The 22,622-nt window shown below is 51.1% G+C and overlaps 2 protein-coding genes across 9 annotated transcripts in view; one reads left to right on the top strand and one right to left on the bottom strand.

The window, feature by feature from the left end:
• Positions 1 to 14,863, top strand: part of Rilpl1 (Rab interacting lysosomal protein like 1) — a 33,020-nt gene extending 18,157 nt beyond the window's left edge. The window contains exons 5-8 of one of the 4 annotated variants that reach the window (XM_020159412.2): positions 4,471 to 4,643; positions 6,335 to 6,427; positions 11,462 to 11,485; positions 13,509 to 14,863. In XM_020159412.2, coding sequence (XP_020015001.1) covers positions 4,471 to 4,643; positions 6,335 to 6,427; positions 11,462 to 11,485; positions 13,509 to 13,653 — 435 coding nt within the window. In that variant the 3' untranslated portion in view covers positions 13,654 to 14,863. Of the gene's footprint in view, positions 1 to 4,470; positions 4,644 to 6,334; positions 6,428 to 11,098; positions 11,187 to 11,461; positions 11,486 to 13,508 lie in introns of those variants that run through there. The other 3 variants (XM_020159413.2, XM_074061143.1, XM_074061142.1) reach the window with 3 other exon arrangements.
• Positions 14,864 to 17,284: 2,421 nt separating this feature from the next.
• Snrnp35 (small nuclear ribonucleoprotein U11/U12 subunit 35) lies at positions 17,285 to 22,049 on the bottom strand. 5 transcript variants are annotated; one of them, XM_020159400.2, is made up of 4 exons: positions 21,898 to 22,049; positions 20,643 to 21,134; positions 18,356 to 18,556; positions 17,285 to 18,134 (listed from the first exon to the last, which is right to left on the bottom strand). In XM_020159400.2, the coding sequence occupies exon 4, from the start codon at positions 18,129 to 18,131 to the stop codon at positions 17,397 to 17,399; it is 735 nt and encodes a 244-aa protein (XP_020014989.1). In that variant the 5' UTR covers positions 18,132 to 18,134; positions 18,356 to 18,556; positions 20,643 to 21,134; positions 21,898 to 22,049; the 3' UTR covers positions 17,285 to 17,396. The 5 variants fall into 5 exon arrangements, with proteins under 5 accessions (XP_020014989.1, XP_020014990.1, XP_073917245.1 ...); XM_020159401.2 differs by having other exon boundaries at positions 18,356 to 18,497; XM_074061144.1 differs by lacking the exon at positions 18,356 to 18,556 and having other exon boundaries at positions 20,643 to 20,780; positions 21,025 to 21,134; positions 21,898 to 22,047.
• Between the last annotated feature and the right edge of the window lie 573 nt (positions 22,050 to 22,622).

The raw sequence follows: 22,622 nt of genomic DNA, 5'->3' as shown, positions 1-22,622 counted from the left end.
TAGGGAGCAGATCTTGGTGGTGGTGGTGTGAGGGGTATACAGTGCAATGGTTTTTTATATATTCACTATATCGTGTGGTTATCACCAGTATCTAGAACGTTCCCTCACCCCAAGAAGTCCCCTGCTCACCAGCAGTCACACAGTCCCCTCCAGCCGCCAACAACAACCCGTTTGCTTTTCTCCTGGAACCTCTATGCTGGAATCAGCCTGTGGGCTGAGTGGCTGCGTGACGTGGCCTGTGGCACCCTCCCTGACTCCCAGTGACCCTCCAGACCCTCCAGATGCTGGGTGGGCCCTGGATTCTCTGCCTCGCACGTGCTGATTGCTTAGGTGGCTTTTTGGAAAGGTGAGGGCCTGGTGACTGGAAGTGAAGCAAGGCTGAGTTTATGCCTGCTGGGCCCTGGGGTCCCAGGTGTGGCCAGAGCACAGTCCATCTGCTGGGACAGGACCTGCTCTGAAGTGTGTTCCTAGAGCACTCTGGTGAGCCAGGTGGCAGGGAGCCCTCCCAGGAGGCCAGGCCTCGGGATGGAGGCCCAGATCCAGGCTGCTGCCCCCTGAGGCCTCTGGACAGGCCTGTTGCGTGCCAGCTGGTCTCCTGGGCCTCCTGAGAAGCAGCTGGGCCTCAGGGTATCTCCCTGTGGCAGCCCAGAGAGCCTCCAGGGAGCAGTAAACAAGGGCAGAGGCCCAGCTTATCAGAGGTGGCCCAAGCCACCCCGGTCCTCGTGGAATAGGCCTAGAAGGGCTGCCGATCACCAAACTGCCACCTGGGAAAGTGCCCGCTTGGATTCTCAGTCATGGCCCAGGGGAGCCCCAGGTGTCCCTGTACCTGCATTTGGGACAGCTGAGCCCTTAAGCTCTGCTGGATCAAATCCTTCCCCTGCAGGTCTTTCCTGAGAACGAGAACTCAGGTTCAAAGGCCGCCCTTCCGCGTCGGGTGACTACAACTCACTGGAGGTGTGGGAAATGTCGCCCCAGCTGTGAGGGTTCAGAGCACAGAACCCAGATGTTGAAATATCATTGGGTTGGTCAGGTATGGTGGTGTATGCCTGTGATCTCAGGAGGCCAAGACAGGAGGATTGTGAGTTCGAGGCCAGTCTGGGCTACATAGCAAAATCCTGTCTCAAAAAAAAAGAAGGAGAAGAAGAAAAAATATCACTGATCACTGGCTTATGGAGGGCGAGAGGGGAAACGAAGGTGCTGGGGGCACCCAAAGCCCTCGGGCAGTGAGGCTGTAGGAGTTCTCTTGAAAGGCTCTACCTGTCCCCCAAGGTGTGGGACCCCATCAGGTGGCCCTGCATAGTCCGAGTCTGAGGTTTGGGCCACAGAAGGGGGTTGCCCCTGCATGTGGGGTCCAAGCAAGGGAGGACGAGGGCTGTGGAGGGGCAGTGGCTTCTTAGACCAGCCCTGTGTTTTGTGGGGGATGTGGGCCGGGGTGGCCAATCCTACAGTTTAGAACACAGTGAGGATGAGGGCCAAACCATATGCAGGGAGGGGATGGTCACTGGTATGGCTCCTGGAATGCAGCCTCTCACCTATCCCATGGGTGCCTGGAGTTCGTGGCAAACTCCTATACATGCATCAGGATCCCACACACAGACACCACCTCTGCGGTAACATCTTCCCGGATTCTCACCAGTTTGATGTCTCTACACCCTCACTTTGAGGGGAGGGTTTGAGACAGGATCTTGCTAACGCAGGCTGGCCTCAAACTCACAATCCTCCTGCTTCAGCCTCCCCAGTGCTGGGATTACAGGTGTGTCCCACCATGCCCGACTTTTCTGCACCCTATTTATTATGTTAGCCTTGTAGGTTTCTCCTGGGAGCTTATAGGTCCCTTTGTAACAAAGCAAATACCTGAATAAGTATGAGACCTCCAAGTTTGGGCAGGGGAAGGGCAGGGAAGGGAACTGGCATTTCTGAGTTCCTACGTGTACCAGTCACTTGCTGACGGTGATCTTTCCTGGGGACATCGTCTCAGTCCATGGCCATCCAGTGATGCGAGGAGCTGTCCTGAAGATGGCGAGGACCCAGTCTTCTGAGTCAGTAGTACATATCTCCTCGGTTCTTTGTTGGGGGCAGATATCAGGTTTTCTCCCCCACTGCCCTCATTGACCCCAGTTCTGAGTCTGGGTGGGGTGTGGGCCGAACCCTCCCCACCCAAGACCTGCTGCTGTGGCTCTCCTGTCACATGATCTGCCTGGCTGCTGGTGTCTCCTTTCAAGTGTCCCTTCCCAGAACAGCCTGTCCTAGACTCTCAGGACCCAGAGCCTCTCGGTCCTGCCTTCCAGAGCCCTGGGCCTTGTGCCACTGCCTGGGCTGGAGTCTCCTCCTCCACCGTCCAGTGCCCGCTCAGGGTCGGGGTGTGGATGAGCTGTTTGTTTCCGTGCCCCTTTGTCTGGAAGAGCTTTTCACCTGCTGTCCTGGCCTTTTGTCTACTGATAGCCGTGACATTGAAGGCTACCTTGAAAGGATGGACCACCGGCCAGCTGACCTGGGGACTACTTGCAAGCCTCCGTTGCTGTTAACAAATTTTTTTTAAAGAAAAAAATGAGCTGGGGGTATAGCTCAGTGATAGGACATGAGGTTAGCATACATAAGGCTTTGAGTTCTATTCCAGCATCAAAACAGGAAGGGAGGGAGGGAGAGAGGGAAGAAGGAAAAAGAAATGAAAAAAGGCTGGGCATAGTGGCTCACACCTGTATTCTTGGCTATTTGGGAGGCAGAAGTTGGGAGGATCATGGTCTGAGGCTAGCCCAGACTGAAAGTTATCAGACCCTATCTCAACGAATAAGTTGGGTGTGGTGGCTCATAAATGAGATCATTGTTCTAGGTCAGCCCTGAAAAATAAAGCAAAAAAGGCCTGGGGAATGGCTCAAGTGACTGAGCGCCTGCTTAGCAAGCACAAGGTTCCGAGTTCAAAGCGCAGTGGAAGGAAGGGAAGAAGAGAAAAATGTATGAAAGGAAGGAAAATAGCAAGTGTTAGCCGGTCCCCGGTGGCTCACACCTGTAATCTCAGCTACTTAGGAGGCAGAGGGCTGGAGAAGCCAGCCCTGGGAAAATAGTTCATGAGATCCTATCTCAAAAAAAAAAACAACACAAAAAGGGCTGGCAGAGTGGCTCAAGGTGTAGGCACTGAGTTCAAACCCCAGTACTGAAAAAAAAAAAAAAAAAAAAAAAGCAAGTGTTGGCCCGAATGTGGAGGCATTGGAAACCTCGGGCATGGCTGTGGGCTGTACAATAGTGCACGTTGCGGGAAAGAGTTTGACACAGAAAAGTTAACTCAAAAAGCTGGAGTCACCGTCACTGTGAGACTCTGCCATTCCTGCCTAGGTGTGTATCCTTTCACGCTGCAAAGGTTCTCAGCATCACTGCTCACTGTGGCCGAGAGGTAGAAACTAGCCAAATGCCCATCAGCTGGAGAACGGGTAAACAAAGTCAGGTCCCTCCTCTGTGGAATATTACGCAGCCAGGAAAATGAACAAAGTTTCTCTATACGTGTGACAACACGGTGAACCTTGAACTGGGCTCGCTGACTGGGCCGTGCATTGCGTGAGTCTGTGGATAGGAAATGTCCAGAACGGGCCACTTCCTGGTGGTTCCTGGTGGCTGCCAGGAACTGAGGGGGAGGAAGCATGGCAGGTGACTGCTTACTGAGTAAGGGTTTTCCTTCAGGAGTGAGGAGAAGGTTCTGGAATTAGAGGGGCAGTTTCATAACATTAAATGCCATTGATGTTTGTATTGTGAAAGGGACAAACGTGGTGAACTCTGTCAAATGTATTTCACCACAATTTTCATTTAAAAAGACTCCCTTGTCCTAGAATAAGGCAGGAGGAGAGGGCTGGACCCAGGGTAGGTGACTCAGCCTCGTATGGGATCCACCTGTTTGTCCCCCATCCAGGAGAAATGCCCAGGTTTGCCCCCTGTCTGGCAAGATGCCAGAGGCCACTGAAAAGGAAAAGGAAGGTGTGTGTGGCTTTGTGTCAAATGAAAAAGGAGGACTGAGGCATAGCTCAAGTGGTAGAACCCTTGCCTAGCGAGGGTGAGTGAGGCCCTGAGTTCGATCCCCAGTACCGAAAAATAAAGAAGAAGGAGTTGAGAATTGTGTGCAGGGTTGATTCCACCCACTCTGGTCCGATTAGCAGTGGTCTTAGTGAGAGCAGGGGAGGGGAACCCAGAAAGGAAAGCACAGCAGATCTGTGAGGGTGGTGGCTGGAGGCAGTCGGTGTGTCTTCTGGGGTGCCTTTGACTGTGTGTAATGGACCCCGAGTGCGGTGGCGGGCGGGGGATGCCAACAATGAACAGGTGGCCGCTGGCTTCCACCTCCAGAGGGAAACTACAGACCATGCGCAGAGGCCGCCCGCAAGTGATCAAAATAAACCAGCACCCCAAGCAGGCTGCTCACCGCCTGGGGGGCTGCGGAGTGGGCGCTGGCGGCAGCTGCCAGGAATTCATTAACAGTACTTCCTCCAGATGGAGCCCGGTGAAGAGGAGTGTGCCTCAGATTCGGAGAAGGCGGCCCTGGATCTGAAGGACCCCAACCGCCCCCGGTTCACGCTGCAGGAGCTGCGGGATGTGCTGCATGAGAGGAACGAGCTCAAGTCCAAGGTCTTCTTGCTACAGGAGGAACTGGCCTACTACAAGAGGTAAGAGTCCCTGAGCTGGGCATAGTACCGCACGTCTGTAATCCCAGCTATGCAGGACGCAGAGGTAGGAGGATTGCCATCAGAGGTCTTACCTGAAATATAAACTAAAGCAAAATGGCTGGGGGGGGCATGGCTCAAGTGATAAAGCACCTGCCTAGCAAGCGCGAGGCCCTGAGTTCAAACCCCAGTGCAGGTCCCTAAGAAATCTGGGCTGACTCCCTTGACTCAGTGGCCCATGAAGTTCCTTTCTGGGGTTACCTGGAATTTTTGTGCCATTGACTCCTGGAATGACAAGGTTCCTTTTGGGAACCTTCTCTGGCCTGAAAGCTGTCACATACAAAGTCACCAACCTGTCTGGAAAATTTGGATGCACATTTTATAATTCAGACCCTTTCAGCTGTCTTGGTCCATGCTGTGGGTTGGGAAGGTGGCTCAGTAGTAGAGCACTCACCTAGCATGCACAGGCCCCGGGTTCAATCCCCAGCACTGCAGAAAAACAAAAACACCCACTGTGCTTGTTTCTATCTCAGGACTTTTGCACGGGCTGCTCCTGCCTTGACTCATGTGTGGCTGGCTCCTGGTTATTTAAGGACTGTCACCTCCTCAGAGAGGTCTTCTCCCATCACCTCCTGTCCAAAGGAGCACCCTGACCCAGCCAGTCACTTCAGCCAGTTTTACTTTCTTCAGGGCCCTTTTTTTAATCATCTCACACACTAGTGTGCTCAAGGCCTTATTTGTCTTGTCCCTGGCCAGATTTCTAGCATTTAAAATGGAGCTTAGCACATAGTAGGTGCACAACAAATACCTGTTGAAGGGAACACCAGAAGGAAGGACAGGTGCTCCAGCAAGGGAGATGCACAGAACACAGTGCTGTGTGTGTTTACTGGAGATCCACTGTGCGCCTGACTCATGCGAGTGTGTGGCTGACTGTGCGCTGGAGGCTCAGAGATGGCAGAGATCACCAGGCAGTGGTGGCTCACTACCTGTAATCTGAGCTCCTTGGCAGATTGAGATCGGGAGGATCAAGGTTCAAGGCCAGCCCTGGCAAATAGTTTGACTTGACCCCATCCTCAAAATAACCAGAGCAAAATGGACTGGAAGTATGGCCCGAGGGGTAGAACGACTGCGTTGCAAGTGTGAAGCCCTGGGTTCAAACTCCAGTCCTATTAAAAAAAAAAAAAAAAAAAGATGGCAGAGATCATGGCTGGGAGGCAGGGTGGAATCAGGAAGGCTTCATGAAGGAGGTGGATTTGGAACATGGCCCTTAGAGGCTCAGGTAGTATTCAGATGTGGGAGACATTGGGGATGAGCCACTTTCTCTAGGTGGCAGAAAGCCCAAAGGTGTGGAGACCAGAAGCCCATGTGGCTGGAATGGAAAGAAATATAAAAATTAGAAATGTGAAATTGCTCACATTTGCGCGCTGGGCCAAAAGGCTGTACCCCTCCTCTGAACTGGCCATGCCTGTCACAAGAGTCCAGCCCCCAAGGCAGTGTCCAGAGCTCTCTCAGACCCTCAGATGGTGCCCTACTGGAACGTTCCAGCTCTCAAAGAATTTTTTTTTTTTTTTGGTGGGGCTGGGTTTGAACTCAGGGCTTCATGCTTGCAAAGCAGGTTCTCTGTCACCTGAACCCCACCTCCAGTGCTTCTCACAGAATTTTTGATTTCTCTCCTGCCTGTCAACTCCTTCCAGTGAAGAAATAGAAGAGGAAAATCGAATGCCCCAACCTCTACCCATCGCACACCCGAGAATGTCCCCCCAGCCAGAGTCTGGGATCAAGCGACTGTAAGTGACACGTTTGGGGCTGCTCCACACGTAGCTCGCTCTGTGGCTCACGCGTCCTTCGACTTCAGCTCCTGGGCACTTGCTCGTGGCTTGTCGCTCAGAACTCGAGGCTGAGTTCCTACTGGGGTGTCTGGGCAGAGGTTTCGGGGATGCCAGGGTGTTGAGGAGCCCTGGGCTGTGGCCAAGGCTCAGGAGCTTGCTTGAGTGTGTCACAGGGTGGGTGTGGCTCTGGAGATGAGGACTGTGCATGAGCTGGGGGATGGGGGACTCGAAACCCCAGTGGTGAGAGGTGTGGGACGGCCTGGCTTCTTCCCACAAGTGGACTTCTGTGATGGCTCATCCACCTGACCACTGAGTATTCCTTGGTCAGACCCTGACTGCTGGGGGAGACACAGGAAAACGAGAGCGACCGGTCCCCACCTCAGCTCTATTCCAGGCCACCTCTGAGGTTCTTGGATCAGCTGACCCTTTCCAGATTCTGATGGGTGTTTATGAACCTTGTACTTAGAAGAATTAGATGTAAAATCTGGGGTACAATTCCAGGGGGTTCCTGAACCCCTAAAGGCCTTCAGATTAAGGTTAAAGTCTCTCGTCTAGGTGAGTGACCGGAGTTCACTAAGGCCGCACTGTATGCAGGGTCCTGTCCCACAGACAGCCTCGGTGGGTCCTCACCACAGTGCTGGCAGGTAGCTGTGCCACCGTTCCCATTTGACACTTAAGGAAACTGAGGCCCCTGCCTAGGGCCCAGCTAGCGAGAGGCCAGGCCCCAGAGCCCATGTGGTGACACCTCTGCAGGGTGACCTGGTGCTGAGCTGTGATCTTTATAACCTTGTTACCTGTCCTCAGTGGCCCCCAGCTCTTAGCCATGTGAAACAAGCTCCATGAAAGCAGGCGGCACGGATTGGGTGGGGAGGGAGAGGTAAAGTGTTACCCTCCCTCTTAAAAATCCAGTTACATTGGGAAATTCTCGGCTGGTTCTCAGCCTGTGGGCTGACCTAATGCAGCACGTGTACAGATGTGGAACAGCTGGACCCCTCTCCCTTAAGCAGTGGTGCCCTGGTCAAATTTGGGGCGCTGGTGGCTATAGGACAGGCGATGGCTTCCTGAGTGTTTGGTTTCATGTGTGAAGCTTCCAAGGTTCCTACCATCTTCGCCTGCCTTATTTATTAGCATAGCCCTAGGTTCCTGCTGGAGTTGAGTGGTTGGACGTATGGAGGAGGCAGTCTCCAGGTCTGGTTTGAGATAAATATTCCCTAGGGATAAAACATGGGACCAGAAAAACCTTCTTCTCAATTCTCCAAAACCATTTTGACCATCAAAACTCAACTCAAGGAATGAGAAAAAGAATGTGGCTGAGTAGCCAAAAGTCCCCAGGTTGCTCCAGGTGTGAGCACAGCCACGATCAAGTCCTTGTTTCCTCTACCCTGGACTTAGTTTCCTCTCTGGGGCCGCCATTCTGAGGCCTGTTCCCCAGACTCAGGACAGCAATGTGGCAGCTGGCAGCTAGCATTCCATTTCATTGTCTGAAACTCTACTTCAGATTCTGTCTCTGAGTTCCATGGAAGCTACAGAGTCAATTCTTATTGGGTCTCACTCAATCACGTGACCATCCCTGAACCAATCACAGGACAGCACATTATAGCTTGGTTCTCATCCCTGATGCTTAAAGTAGCTTTTACTCCATTTAGTTTCCAAGGATGACCTTGGGAAGGATGGGTCCCTGCACGAGATCAGAGAGCTAGACAGACAGAAGTATGGCTGTCCTCTGTACTTCATCTAGGGGGTAGGGAGACTCTTTGGTTTTGGGCCCATGTAGTACTTAGTCCAGGAAAACTCACCCTTTTCCGGTGCCGGGTAAGAAATGAGCCTGGCGTGGCTTAAACTCAGATCCGCCTGCCAGCCCCGCTCCTGCGAGATGATGAGTGGTGTTGGCAGCTTTTGGATTTAGCCCTGAGGAAGTTGTCAGAAGCTGCATGAATCCCAACAGCCCCTACGTGGGCTGAGGATGGGCAGGCCAGGAAACCAGCACTGTGACTCCTTCAGTCAGTTGTTCCCAGGTCCTTAAGAATCAGACCTTTCTAGCATCTTCCAGAGCCTACAGCGCCCACGGGCACATGTAAGTCCAGGAATTCCCAAACTGGGCTTTTCTACTTTAATTTTCTACTCCAGACAGTTTTCTCTTAATAGGTAATTCAAGTTGGCTTTTGCCAATATCAAATTGGGTGAAATCCAGAGGAAAGCTATCAGAATTAGCCAATAAACCTTTCCTCTTCTTTTACTCACACCCGAACATGCTGCTACAGTGTCTACCCTTCTTTTCCAGTTCGTTTGAGTTTCAGAACCCTTTTCCCCTTTAGCTTGTCCTCTGGTGGCTCAGCAAGACCTGGTGCCCTGAGCCTGGCCAGGGAAGCAGCTGGAATCAGGAGCCCAAGAGAGACCAGCACCTCCCAGCCGTGGGGCACAGGTGGCCAGTCCCGTGGTAGCCTGGCCTTCTAGGGGATGACTGGGGAAGCCAACCAATACAAAAGGCTTTTGACCAGTACAGACAGGACACTGGCTGCCTTTGTCCTCTAGCTGTTGACTGGGAGCTGTGGCCTGTGAGCCTAGAGCAAGGACGGATCTTCTTCCCTGGGGCCGGAGAGGGGACAGAAGTTCTTCAATGGTCCTCAGGCCTCACCCTTTGCATCCTTCACTTCTCTGCACCCATCTGGTGTGTCTGGTCTCTCCTGTCCTTGCCTTTGGGCAGTATTAGTCATGTGCTCCTAGCTGCTTTCCCATCCCCCACTGCCTCATTCCCAAGTTCAGAGCACTCAAACTAAGGCATCTGTCAGAGAGTTAGCCCCACTTCTCAGATGAGGAAACTGAGGCCCAGGGCAGCCCATGGACTTCATTTAGATCCTACTATAGGGAAGGTACAGAGTCAGGCTTCAAACCTTTGCCTTTTGCCTGCACAGTCCTTCTCCTCCTCCCTTTCTCCTTACTCCCCTTCTCAAGCCCCCAACTGTGGCTAACTGCCCAGGTCCCTTATCTCTCAAACGCACCTCCAGCCAGAGACGTCAGACCCAACATTTCCGGACTGAACATAACAAGGCAACCAGAAGCTCCTGCTGCCAGTCAAAACAGCGTGCCTCAAGACAGTCCAAAAATAGCTTGTGACCGAGTGGCCACTGGCCGGAGAGGATGGGTTGGCACTCCCAGGAAGGTCACGCGGGAGTCCCAAGTGACTTCAGCCTTGCCCTCAGGGAATACCAGCACACCCTTCATGTGGTCCTTGCCTCTCAGCCACACACAGTGGCTTTCTACAGGGCAGGGACAAGATGAGGAGAGCAGTAGGTGGGGTGAGGGACAGCTGGGGAGCATCAGCCCAGACCTGGCCTTATGGACCAGAAAGGCTGGCTTTAGAGTAGTCAGCCACCCCTCTCCAACGGTAGTGGCAACAGTTCCTTTTGTCCCTGTTTTCCTACCCACCACCCCCTCAGTTTAGCTGGAAATAGCTTCTTCCCACCACCATGACTCTGCCTGAATGCTACCATTAGAACTTCACTGGTTTGAATTTTCCAGAAATACTTAGCAGGGAGGGAGGGGTTGAAACCAACCACATGCCTGGCACCAGTGGCTCACACCTGTAATCCTAGCTACTCAGGAGGCAGAGATCATGAGGATAGTGGTTCGAAGCTAGTCGGGGCCAATAGTTGGTGAGATGCTATCAAAAGAACCTTCACAAAAAAGGGCTGGTGGAGTGGCTCAAGGTGTAGACCCTGAGTTCAAATCCAACTGCAAAAAAAAAAAAAAAAAAAAACCACCGTATCCAAAACATAAACTTTGGCTCAAACAGTCATGAAGTAACTGTCCCTCCAGAGGTGGCAGCACCTGCAGTAGTGTGGGAAGGGGCCAGGCATGGACGTAACTCAGCTGGGACCCTCCCCTCAGTTGGCTCAGGCCCCTGCCATCAGTCTGGCTCCTACCCAGGCCCCAGAGGAAGCCCAGCAATGCTGGGGGCAGACATCTCTCCAAGTAAAATGTCCATACAGTGTCTGAGGCCACCTGCCAGGCAATGACTGTATCTTAGGGGCAACCTGTACAAGTGTTCTTGCAAAGGTGGACTTGGAACCCCTGGGAAGCCACCTGTGCCCTGCAGCCTGACCTCTGGAGATTGGGTCTGTGCACTTAGCAAAAGGTCCCCCTTTTCTTAGTATTACCTCCACAACTTCAGCAACAGTTCTGGAGGCCAGAATCCGAGATCAAGTTTCCATGAAGGACAGTGTTCTAGGTCTCTTTTGTGTTTTGGGGCCATCTTTGGCTTCCCTTGGCCTGTGGGAGTGTCACGCCCCCCCCACACCGCTGTCATCACACGGTATACCTCTTTATGCTATGCTCCAATTTCTCCCATTTACAGGGACACTAGTCTCTCTGGATTAGGTCACCCTCCTCCACTGTGGCCTCATCCTAAGCTGTCCCATCTGGGAGGCCCCCATTTCTACATCAGGTCCCTTTCTGGGGTACTAGGACTTCAGCCTGTGAGTTAGGGGAGGAGACACAATGCAGCCCACAGTGAGGACGACAGTGCACCCCTCAGCTGGTTGTGTGGGACTGGGCTTCCTGGTCATGCCTCCTCCCCCACCCCCGCCGTTTTTGTCTTCTCTCTCTGTGTCTCTGTGCTTCTCGAAGCAGGATCTTTACAGCCGTCATGCCCATGGTGGCAGCTGGACTGATTCTAGATGACCCCATGCTGCAGCCTGCCCGACGACTCGTTTCTCTTGTAGGCACTGTGTGTGTTTGAGGTTCACTTGAGCTGTGCCTTTGTTATGGCTGCCGCAATGTTGCAGGGACTGGCCTGTCCCTTTGGGCCCCTTTAGCTGCATGGCTGTCACCTGCGTGCACGTTGGCATCTGAAGTGGGTGTCAAGTGTGATTCCAGACGGGCTGCTCATTGCACTTGACCTCCATGACAAGTGAGGCTCTGGGATTTTTGGCTCTGTCACCGATTTTTGTCTCTTCTGTTTTCCTTCTAAAAACCACCTTGCCCATGATCCAGTAAAGAAGGTCCTATGAGTGACGGGTCAGTAATCAATGCCCCCTTCCCAGGATCCCCGAGTGACACTAACACCATCTTTCCAATCTGTAGCTTTCTAAATTGCTTTGTCTTGTCAGTGATGACTTGTTCCAGCAAAGGAAGCAGAGGGAGACCCACATTTGCCTTCTGTCTGTGTCAGGAGTGCTAAATGGCTTTCTGCTTACCTCGTGAGGCAGAGGGGAAGCATAACTGACACATGGCTGCTGTGACTTTGGCCAGCTAATTCCCCACTGCCCTGTGCAGGGAGCTCACATATAAACCAGTCTGAACACCACGCATTCATTTGCCAGCTCACACCCATGTCAGTAGGGAAGGCAGCCCTTCGTTGACAGGGAGAATTTCCCCAGCTGAACTGGGCTTGCCCCGGCTTTTAGGATGAAAGAACACTTTATTCCTGGTAGAAAGCGATCATAGGATCCAGTAACCACAGAAGAGTGAAATCATTGTCACCCAGATGTGATTAAAATGAGATGCCATTGGCCATGGACTAAAAGAAGTGAACAGGTGACCAGAGGGAACCAAGAGTAGTTTATCTAAAGTGGCTTCATTCTTATCCTTACCCCCAGGAAATAACGAAACTATTTTTATGTCTCTTACCAAGTTCAGAAACCAAAATTCAAGAGTCAGAACTTAGTGACAACAGAAGGATTTTTTTTTTTTCAGTATTGGGGTTTGAACTCAGGGCCTCAGGGCCTCATACTTCCTAGGCAGGTGCTCTTACCACTTGAGTCACTCCAGCACTTTTTTTTTGTGATGGGTTTTTTCAAGATAGGGTCTCAAGTGCTATTTGCCCTGGCTGGCCTCAAACCAAAATCCTCCTGATCTCTGCCTCCTGAGTAGCTAGGATTTAGAAGAGATCTTACTAGCACCTGGTAGCTCTAAAAGAGATTTGGAAATTTGCAAAGTGCCTTTGAAGTGAGGCGTGGTGGCACATGCTGTAATCCCAGTGCTCAGGAGGCAGAGGCAACAGGATGGAGAGTTTGAGGCCCACCTAGTTACAGAATGAGACTCTCCTTCAAAAAACCAAAGCAAGAGGCTGGAGGGTGTGGCTCAAGTGGTAGAGCACCTGATAGCAGGCGCAAGGTCCTCAGTTCAGCCCCCAGTTCTGCAAAAAATGGGTATAGTGCAGTGACTACATGCACAAGGCTCTGGATTTGATCCCCAACACCACCAAAAAAAAAAAAAAAAAACAAGACCTCTTGGCTTATAACTGCTGTTGCCCTGTAGCTGGTTTCAGTGAGAGATGCTAAAGGCTTCACCATTAAACCCGTTTGTGAAAGTCCAAATGGGTGTTTTCCGAATTTCATTCTACTACGTATTCACAGTATCTCTCTAATCCAAGAAGTATAATCTGACCCTCGGTTTATTTAATGCATGTTTCATTTTCTCCAAGGCCTGCATCAGCCTCATATTCAAGCAGTTATAGCCACAAAATCTGGGCTTCCATGGCTGACTCACAGCCTCCTGATTGACAGGATGTAAAGGCACACCTATTTAAATTAGGACTGTCCACCAGATCACATCAGAGCCATTCCAGGCCCCACTCAGCTTCCGGTGGGGAAGTTTTCTTAGCATCATTACGATAGTTAAAGAAACTTCCAGGCGAGGGTGCAGCCCAGTGGTTAGAGCTCTTGCCTAGCACATGTGGGGCCCTGGCCTCCATCCCCTATCCCCAGCACTACAAAAAAGAGAAAAAGAAACACAGGCATGGTTTCCAGTCACTTGTAGTTTGCACGGGTCACAGGAAGGGTCCCTCATGCCTTGTTCATACTTCGTGGCCTCAGAGGTATCAAGACTAAATGCCTTGCGAAGCCCCTGGTGCTTTCTAGAGCATCTGACCTGCATCCCCGACCTTTTCTTTCCCGCCATGAGTGGATTCTCTCCCTGTGTTTGCTGCTGTATGTCCCTGGCCTTGCGGGGGGGAGGGAAAATAAGACAAACCAACAAATGGTGACGTGCACAGCCAAGGGTGGGCTCTCATTTCTGTCTTTCTTTTCCCTCCTAAAAGGTTTAGCTTTTTCTCCAGAGACAAGAAGCGCCTAGCCAACCCTCAGAGACACGTGCACATCCACGAGTCCTTCGGCCAGTGGGCAAACACCCACCGTGACGACGGGTACACAGAGCAAGGACAGGAAGCCCTGCAGCACCTGTGACCTTGGCCCCCCTCTGCCCTTGGACCTGACCCTTCGCAGCCTGGACTGGGTCACTGCCTCATGCCTCTCCGTGCAAATGCACCCTCGAAACCCACCACTCGGACAGACCGTCTGCTTTGAGGGCGGACGCTGCAAAACTGGTGCCAAACTCTAGAGAAAGTGTTTATTTATATCCAGGTCTATCACCGTTTATAACAGATGCCTCTGATCTCTTAGGATATATGTTTAATAATCCCACGGGCAGAGCCAGACGATGGTGTTAACTTTAGTAACAAGCTTCTGTAAGCCAAATTCATCACTCACCTCTATAACTGCTGTTTTACTTGCTTTGTATAAAATTTTAGTTGTAGAGTTTTTATGGTCACCTTTGTCATACTTGCGAGGGAGACAGGGAAATGGTAGCTTTATATTATGGAATTGCAGGTTGTATAGGATGTATCCATTGGACACAGGATAAGTGACCCCTACTCGGACATAAAGTGACCGTCCAGCCACCCAGAGGCCAGAGATGGCCTTTGGAGAGCAACAGCCATTCCTGGTGAGGCCTGGGTGGAGCGGGCAGCCCTGTGCGAGTCAGTGTGCCTTAGAGTCTGCTGTGAAAAAGCAGTTCTAACCAAACAAAGTTGCTATGGATGAGACATTGCAACATTTCTTGTGTGTATTTTTCTTATCCTGGCACCTTGTTTCCTTTTGGTGTTCACCAGGTGAAATACTTAGTCCCTCGCAAAGACAAATACAGCAGGTGATACAGGACAGTGGGTCGGGGAGACATAGCAGAAGAAAGGCAAGAGGTGGGCAAATGACTTGAGGCCCACATGCCCTAGTTGACTCAGAGCTGCAGGAGCCAACAGAGGAGTTGGGGGCTGGGCTTCGTTCTTTCTTTCCCCCCGCAGAATGCCCGGGGCACAGGACAAGGCCAAGTTCTATGCATTCTGCTAGATTTGCTGAAAGACCAGCAGGTGAAGCACACGTGTAATCCCAGCCCTTGGGGAGGCCGAGGTAGGAGGATTTGAGGCTACCTGGGCTACACAGTGAGACCTTGCCTCTAAAAAAAAAACCAAAACAACGGCTGGTGGAGTGGCTCAAATGGTAAAGCACCTGCCTAGCAAGTGAAAGGCCTGGAGTTCAAACCCCAGAACCGCCAAAAAAAACAGATCAAGGATGGTAATGCATATCCCTACAACATCCAGTCAGTGCCAACAACCAAGAATTGCCCAGCCTGACTGATCTACAGCGCCAAGGTCTAGTACTAACTTTGATTCATTTAATTTATTAATGGATAACGTGTTAATGGCTATCGAGGAGCTGCTGATAGAAACTTCCTTCCGATCCTTCACTGTTAAAACCAGGTTGGCACACTTTCACACGTGTGCAGCAGCCTGCAGAACAAGCTGGAAAGACTGGCCACGCCAAAGGGGATCTGTGTTTGTCATGTCAAACTGCTGAAGTCCCTGCTGTTAGAGTTGTACCTTTCCTCTTTAAGTTACCAGGGCCACACGTGAAGCCCCAATGAAACAAGGAGGGGGATAAGTACGCCTGTTTTAAATTCACCCATGTTTTGAGGGGCAGAGTCAATGACCATGAACCCTGCACTAGGCTGTTTTTCTCCTGCTGGAGTCACAGGACACATGCTTCCCTGCTGTGGGGAGGGAACACACTGGGTGCCACCACAGGGACACTTTGTGGCTGGAATGTGAACGAAATCAGAAAAGAGCCTCGGTGGGGCTGCTCTGTGAGCCTAAGATAGTAAAATCCTATACTGGAACTTTACCAAGGAAAAAGCATTCTTTTCTAAAACTGTTTTAACAGCTGATAGCAATTTTAAAGCATAGCAAGCTGGTCCACCTGCTGTGTAGCACTGTGACAGATTCCTATTTTATAATGTATATATTTATTTTTGGTGGTACTGGGCTTGGGTCTGCTAGGCAAGCACTCTAACACTTGAGCTATGCACCCAGCCCAGAAATGCATACTTTTATGTAAAAACCTGGCAGTGAAGGCTGGCTGTGTAGCTCAATGGTAGAGTGCTTGCCTAGCATAGGGAGGCCCTCATTCCATCCATAGGAATGCAAAAAAAAAAGACAACTGAGCTTTCAAAGCTAGACACATTTGTAAAATGCTAAACACCACTTTTTTTTTCTTTTTTCTTTTTTAATCCTGAGTGCTGTGGTACTTACCAAAGTTCACAGAATTTAAGGTTATAATAGAACCAGGTCTCCAGCAAACCAAAGGTCAGCTGATGAGAAAGGAAAAGGAAAAGCAGGGCTGGGATGTAGCTCAGTGGTTCCTTCCGCATTTGCCTGAACCACTGGGTTTGTTCTCAGCACCAAAAAAGAAAAGATAACAAAAAAAGGTAATCCACCAGAACCAGTCACAGCTCTTTCAGTGGTTTTGACCTCTCCTGTTCATTCTGGTCTCACTCTCTCTTCTGTTGAGCCTTATATTTTCAAAGGGCTGGAACACCGCCCTGGATCACAGCCCTGCAATGCTGCTTTTTAATTTTAAATGCCGGCCAGAAACAGAAAGGAGATGTCAGCATTCTGCACCCAAGCAAGCGGAGGTACATTTGTTTGAAAGCAGTGGCTGCAGACCCAGACGTTCTGGCTGCGTCTGGTGTTAAGGCATCCACACAGACATACTTTTCTATCCCCTTTTTAGTTCAGTTCAGCAAACCCTGGGGCTGTGGACATGAGGATGGAAAAGACAGAACTTATTCTAAGCAGATTAGGGTCCCCAGGAGTCACAGATCAGTGTGGAGGGTTTTAGGCGATCGCCTCTTTGCCACAGATTCAAAATAACTCCAGATAGACAGAAAATCAGGCCAAATTTTCCATGTCAAAGAATGAGAACAGAAGTCTTTACAAAGACCTCTGTACAAATGCCAGCAACTATAGTTTTTTTTTTAATTAAAAATAAATTTTTTGGGAGGGGTAGTGGGGTTTGAACTCAGGGTCTCACACATGCTAGGCAGGTGCTCTATCACGTGAGTCATTCTCCCAGTCCCTTTAGCTTTATTTTTCAGATAGGATCTTGGATTATGATCCTGGTGCCTACACCTCCTTTGGTGGGATGCTGGGACAATGGGCATCGGCCAGTACACCTAGATTGTTGGTTGAGATGGGGTGTTGCTAAATGCCACTGCCGCCCCCCACACACACACTGGCCTCAAAGCTTAATCCTTTCATCTCCACCTCCCAGTAGGATTACAGGCAGGAAACACCACACCCAGTCCAAAAGGTGGCTGTTAAGTGACAGGCGCTGGCTGGGGCTGGGACACAGCGGTAGAGAATCCATCTGCCTCACACGTGTGCAGCCTTCAGTTGAATCCCAGCACTGAAGTAAACCGGTATCTGGGACCCTGATGAAGACAATAAATTCATAGTATCTAGTTGAACTTGGGTTCCAGACTGCAAAGAAAACTATTGCAGCTGGGTGCCAGTGGCTCACACCTGTAATCCTAGCTACTCAGGAGGCAGAGATCAGGAGGATCCAGGTTCAAAGTCAGCTGGGCAAATAGTTCACGAGACCCTTTCTTGAAAATACCTATCAAAAAGGGCTGGTGAAGTGGTTTAAGGTATAGGCCTTGAGTTCAGGTCCTGGTACTGCAAAACAAAAAAAAAAAGATTCCAACCCTTCTTATGTAGCTTTATTGAACCATTACACATAAAGGGCGCATGGAGACAACTACCCCACTACTTTTTTCCTTTTTTTCTTGGCGGTACTGGGGTTTGAACCCGGGGCCTCTACCTGCTCCGGTCCCTCCTGTCCCTCCCCTTGACCCTGTCCTCTCGGGGGTCCCGCCCTCTCTCCCAGTCGTTTTCAGGCCACGCCCGGGCCGGCTCCCTTTCCGGCCATCTCTTGTCCCGGCCCCGGTCGTGGTCGCGGTCCCGGGCCCTGCAGTCGCGGTGTCTTTCCCGGGACCGCTCCCGCCTGTCTCGCTTCCCGTCTCTGTGCAGCTCGCTTTTAACCACGGGCAGGTTGATGGGCTTCCGGAAGGGCCGGTCGCGCCCCCCGAACCGCAGCTGCCCCGACTCCTTCTTCCCGCCCAGCCCGCCGCCCAGGCGCCGCGGGACCCAGCCGCGCAGCGTCCGCTCCTGCTCGAAGTCCACGAAGACCTCGCGCTGCTCGATGGCCAGGCCCGCCGCGTCGCGGTAGGCCTTGAGCAGCGCGCGCTCCTCCTTGAACTCCACGAAGGCGTAGCCCTTGGAGAAGCCGGTCACCAGGTCCCGCACCAGCCGCAGCCGCCGGATGTCCCCGTAGCGGGAGAAGACCTCCTTCAACTTGTCCTCTCTGGTCTGCAGGTTGAGTCTGGCCACGAACAGGGTGAGGAGGGGGTCTCCCGTGACACCTTTGTTGGGGACGTACCGGGCCAGCATGGCCCGCCACACCGCGCGGTCGTGCGGCTCTTCGTCGGTGCCATCGATGCTGCCAGCTTTAAGCGGGTCATACTCCTTGGCGATGGGCATCCAGTCGTTCATGTTCTAAAAGGAGGACAGGAGGCAGGTGTGTGCCCTCCACTGCCAGCTCCTCCCGCCCCCCTCCCCTTAAAGCCCTGGAAAGAAGTATCAATTGTCCCCTGCCCTTTTTTTCCCTGGGGGGGTTACAGCAGAGTCTCACTATGTAGCCAAAGTGGCCTCAAACTCCCAATCCTCCCGCCTTCCCCTCCTGAGTGCTGGGATTACAGGCAGGAACCACCACACACCTCTTGAAGGTAGGGAGGCCACTGGGTACCACAGGTCTCAGGTCCTGACTCCTGGTCTTGAAGCCAGATACCTGACCTGCCCCTCCAAACCTTCTCAGGAAGCAGAGGGTGTGTACTTGAGTTCCAGGTGCATGTGTGCCATCTGGAATAGCCAGGGCAGGGCGGTACCAGTTGCAATGTGGCCAGGTGGATCCAACATGCCTTACCAGGGTTTTAAAATGGTCACTGGTTATGTGTGAGCCCCGCCCCATCAGAAAACCCCAGCATCAGAAAATAACAACAAGCTGTCAAACTTCTTTAAAGGGCTGAGCAAGGGTCACAGTGGTAAAGCACTGCCTGGCTGTGTGTAAAGGCTCTGTAAATAAATTTCAAGTGCGTGCCAACTACTCCCTGAACTACAGCAGAGCTCCCACCAGGACCAGCACACATGGCCAGAATAATCCAGCCCAGTTTATTCTGAAAAGTGTCTGCACGATACATCATCTCTCTATAATTTCCTCAGTGTGCATCACTAAAACATAAAGACTTTGAAGGGGGGTTGGTTAGTTTTTTTGAGACAGGGTCTTGCTATGTAGACTAGGCTAGCCTTGAACTCACAGCTCTCCTGTCTCAGCCTCCCAAGTGCTGGGGTTACAAGGCATGCATAATGAGCAGCTGAACAACAGAAGAGAAGAGAAGGGTGAGGTGGCCTGAGTTCTGGTTTCAGCTGAGACGTTAACCCTTATGCTTTGTTATTTCAGTCTCTCCTGCTCTGGAGTCTCTATAGAGATCCCTTTCCACTGGCTTAACATTGTGGGAGTGGGATCTTCCTACCTCTTCCATCACAGAGTTGCTGTGGACAAATGTAAGGACTGTGAGAGTCACAGCTCGCCTGCATGGACACTCAGGGAGTGTAGGGTATTGCGCTAAGCCCTTCCCTTCTCACTCTCAGCAGTACCCACAAGACGTAGGTACCACTGCTGCTATCATTTCACATGTGGAAGGTCCCAATACTGTTGTCTTTTACCCCAACTCATAAAGGTAAGAAGCAGCGTGGTGAGGGAGTTCCACCCAGAAGTGTGCAAGTCCAGAGCTCCACACACCCCGGGTGGGGAAGAATTCCTCCCCATACAACAGAAAAACACAAAATGTACCACATAAATCTAATACTACTGTACACAGTCAGAGCTCCTGTTGAAAGCATTAAGACTTCGAATCAAAATCTACGAAAATTACAAAGGGATAAAGTGTGGGTTTTCTTCTCTGTGTACTTCTATCAGTACTGACAAGAAAACAGCAGCCTTCCCTACTTCTCATTAATTTCCTCTGTTGTGGCATTATGCAGATTTCCTACAAAAACCTCTTTGGATTTTTACATCCTGGTTATTGTCTCATTAAGGGGCGTAAGACCTGAGAGATGAATGATGGGGGCGAAGGTGAGTGGTGCAATTAACCACAAAAGTGTAGGCCTGTCCTGTGTCTCAATCCTGTAACCCTAGCTACTCTGGAAGCAGAGATCAGGAAGATCCAATGGTAGGACAAAAAGCTCAAGAGATGCCATCTCAACCAATGCCTGAGCATCCTGGTGTGTCTGTTATCCCGGGTATGCAGGGAAGCACAAATAAGAGGATCATAGTTAGCCGGGAAATAAAGCACCGATCCTATCTCAAAAATAACTAATGTAGCCATGCACCGTGGCACATGCCTGCAATCCTAGCTATTTGGGAGGCTGAGATCAAGAGGATTAAGGATTGAGGCCAGCCTAGGCAAACAGTTCACAAGACCCCCATCTCCAAAATAACCAGCGCAAAATGGTCGGGTGGTGTGGCTCAAGCTGTAGAGCGCCTGCTTTGCAAGCACAAAGCTCGGGATTCAAACCCCAGTTCCGCCAAAAAATAAAAAGAGTCTCCGTAAGGGACTTAGGTGAACTTCCCAGGCCAAGGAAGAAACAACACAAACAGGAGCCTCGCCTCCGCCCCGTCCCCGCGCATGCGCAGTGGCGTCGTGAAGCGAAGGCGGAAGTCACGGCGGGAATCCTGAATTACTTCCCTTGAGGTCCATTTTCCCAGTTCAGCCTCTGCTTCAGCCCAGGCCCGAGAGGCTGACTCCTCCGTCCGCTCACCTGGGTGGACGTAGGGGAAGGACAGGCCACCCTCCTGACCTCTCATTCCTGCTCCCTGCAACACAACCCCGGGGCTCCCCTTTTGCCAGATTTCAACATGGCGGCAGACGCAGCGTCACGGCCTATTCTCTTCTACTTTCCATCCCCCGGGGTGGTTCCTGCTCTCCCCGGACCGCTTCCACTCACCTCAGCAAACTCGGGTTCCTTTTCCCACAGAGACAGGGCCGGGGCTCTAAGCGGCCGAAGCTCTCGCGTGCCGGGCTCCACCCGAGCTCCACGTCGGAAGCCGCAGATTCGCCACAGACGCCGCGGGGCTTTTTACTTCTAAGAAATATAATTACACGCACGGAGCATCAGGGGCGTGTGTTTCCCCAAAGAGGAGGAGCGCTAATTTGTGTCTGATTTTCTACACGAAGACTGAAGCTGCCGAGCTGGACCGCTGACTTGATAGACTGTCGAACGTGCAGTTGGTTTTCTGAGGCTGAAATTTCTCCCTGAGAAAATTGCGTAAGCCGGTCCACGTGGAGCGTCCGCGCGTTTTCTTAACCCCTAGACTAAAGAAACTCACCATCCAAGCCAAACCGTATTTTCCAATTCCAGGTCATTATGTTAGAATATTCTGGGAGCTTGTTCAGATAACATTTCTTGGGGCGTCCCAGCCATCGATGAATTCAGTCTCTGAAAATATGAGGTTTTTTGCAACGCTACAAATGATTATTTAAGCATATTGGAATATGCCTGCCGTTAGAAGTCCAGATTTAATAAATATGTAAAGTTAGTGACAATTAAAAAGAAAAACATTTTTAAAAGAAGTAGAAAAAGGACCTATGTGCTCCATAAATATTTCTAGAATGGGTAGGTTGGTTTGGTTTTTTTTTTTTTTTTTTTTTTTTTTTTTTTTTGGTGGAACAGGGGCTTGGACTCAGGACTTCTAGCTTGCGAAGCTGGCAAACTTGAGCCACACCGCTAGCCCATTTTGCTCTGGTTATTTTGGAGATGGAGTCTCATGAACTATTTGCTGAGGTTGGCCTCAAACCAAAATCCTCCCAATCCCAGCCTCCCAAGTAGCTAGGATTACCAGCGCCCAGCCCTGGGTAGATCTTTATATTTCAACTATGGTTCCCCTCCCCCTGGTGCTGGGTGTTCCAGGGCCTTGGGCGTCAAGCGCTCTACCACTGAGCCACACCACCCTCCCCAGCCTCTCTGCTAAATTTTTTGAGGGCCTTCCATAAATTCTGTATATCTCTTGTTTTCCACCCGAGGCTTGAGGTGTGGTCAGTGGTAGGGTGGGTGCTTAGCTCACGCAAAGCCCTGGGTTCCATCCCGAGCATCTCCTCCCCACCCCACCCCTGGCCCACCCCCCAAAAAAGGGGAGATCAGAAAAGTGCATCCCCTTTGAGGTCTGTAAATTTAAGCATTTAAAAGAAAACTTTTTACAAACCAAGTCGAAAAATCTGGCGGGGAGTAGATATCTGTGCAGAAGCTTCAGGCTGATAGAATCTGAGCACAAGTATTCAGCAGGGCTAAACTCAGTTCATTCTGTCAACAGCTCCTAAGGAGAGGCAGTTGCGTTGTAAGGGGTGAAGTACGGTGTGTTGGGAGGGAAGGGTGGAGAGCCTGCTCACTCCACCAGAATCTCCTTTAAGGCCCCTCCTACCCACCACCCTGAATAAACATATCAGGGACATTTTTATTTATTTGCTGCAGTAGGGTTGGAACTCAGGGCCTCATGGTTGCTCGGCAGGCACTCTTGATCCACTCCACCAGCCCTTTTTTGTGATGGGTTTTTTCAAGATAGGGTCTGGTGAACTATTTGCCTGGGCTGGCTTGGAACTCGTGATCCTTCTGATCTCTCCTCCTGAGTAGCTAGGAGTATAGGCGTGAGCCACCTGGGTGCCCCGCTGTCTGGGACATTGTTTTAAAAAAATAAAGTGCTCACTTTTGTAAACAAACTCAAAACTTGCCCTGGATACCAGCCTTTTGCAACCAGATTCTTTTCCTTAAGAGTTAAACTCCTACCTATGAAATCCTTAAACCAGGATTGCAGGCACTTAAAACTGACCAGGAGACCTCCTCCTGACTCTGTTCCTGACCCAGGGAGGGTGACAAGATCTGATTTATGCAGAACAGGGGAAGAAAGCCATAGCTACGTGCCTCTCAGCAAGC

The sequence above is a fragment of the Castor canadensis genome, chromosome 18 (assembly GCF_047511655.1).
Source record: "Castor canadensis chromosome 18, mCasCan1.hap1v2, whole genome shotgun sequence".
In the NCBI taxonomy this organism is placed as follows: Eukaryota; Metazoa; Chordata; class Mammalia; order Rodentia; family Castoridae; genus Castor; species Castor canadensis.
The sequence above is the reverse complement of the archived record's forward strand: the minus strand, read 5'-3'. Positions and strand labels throughout refer to the sequence as shown.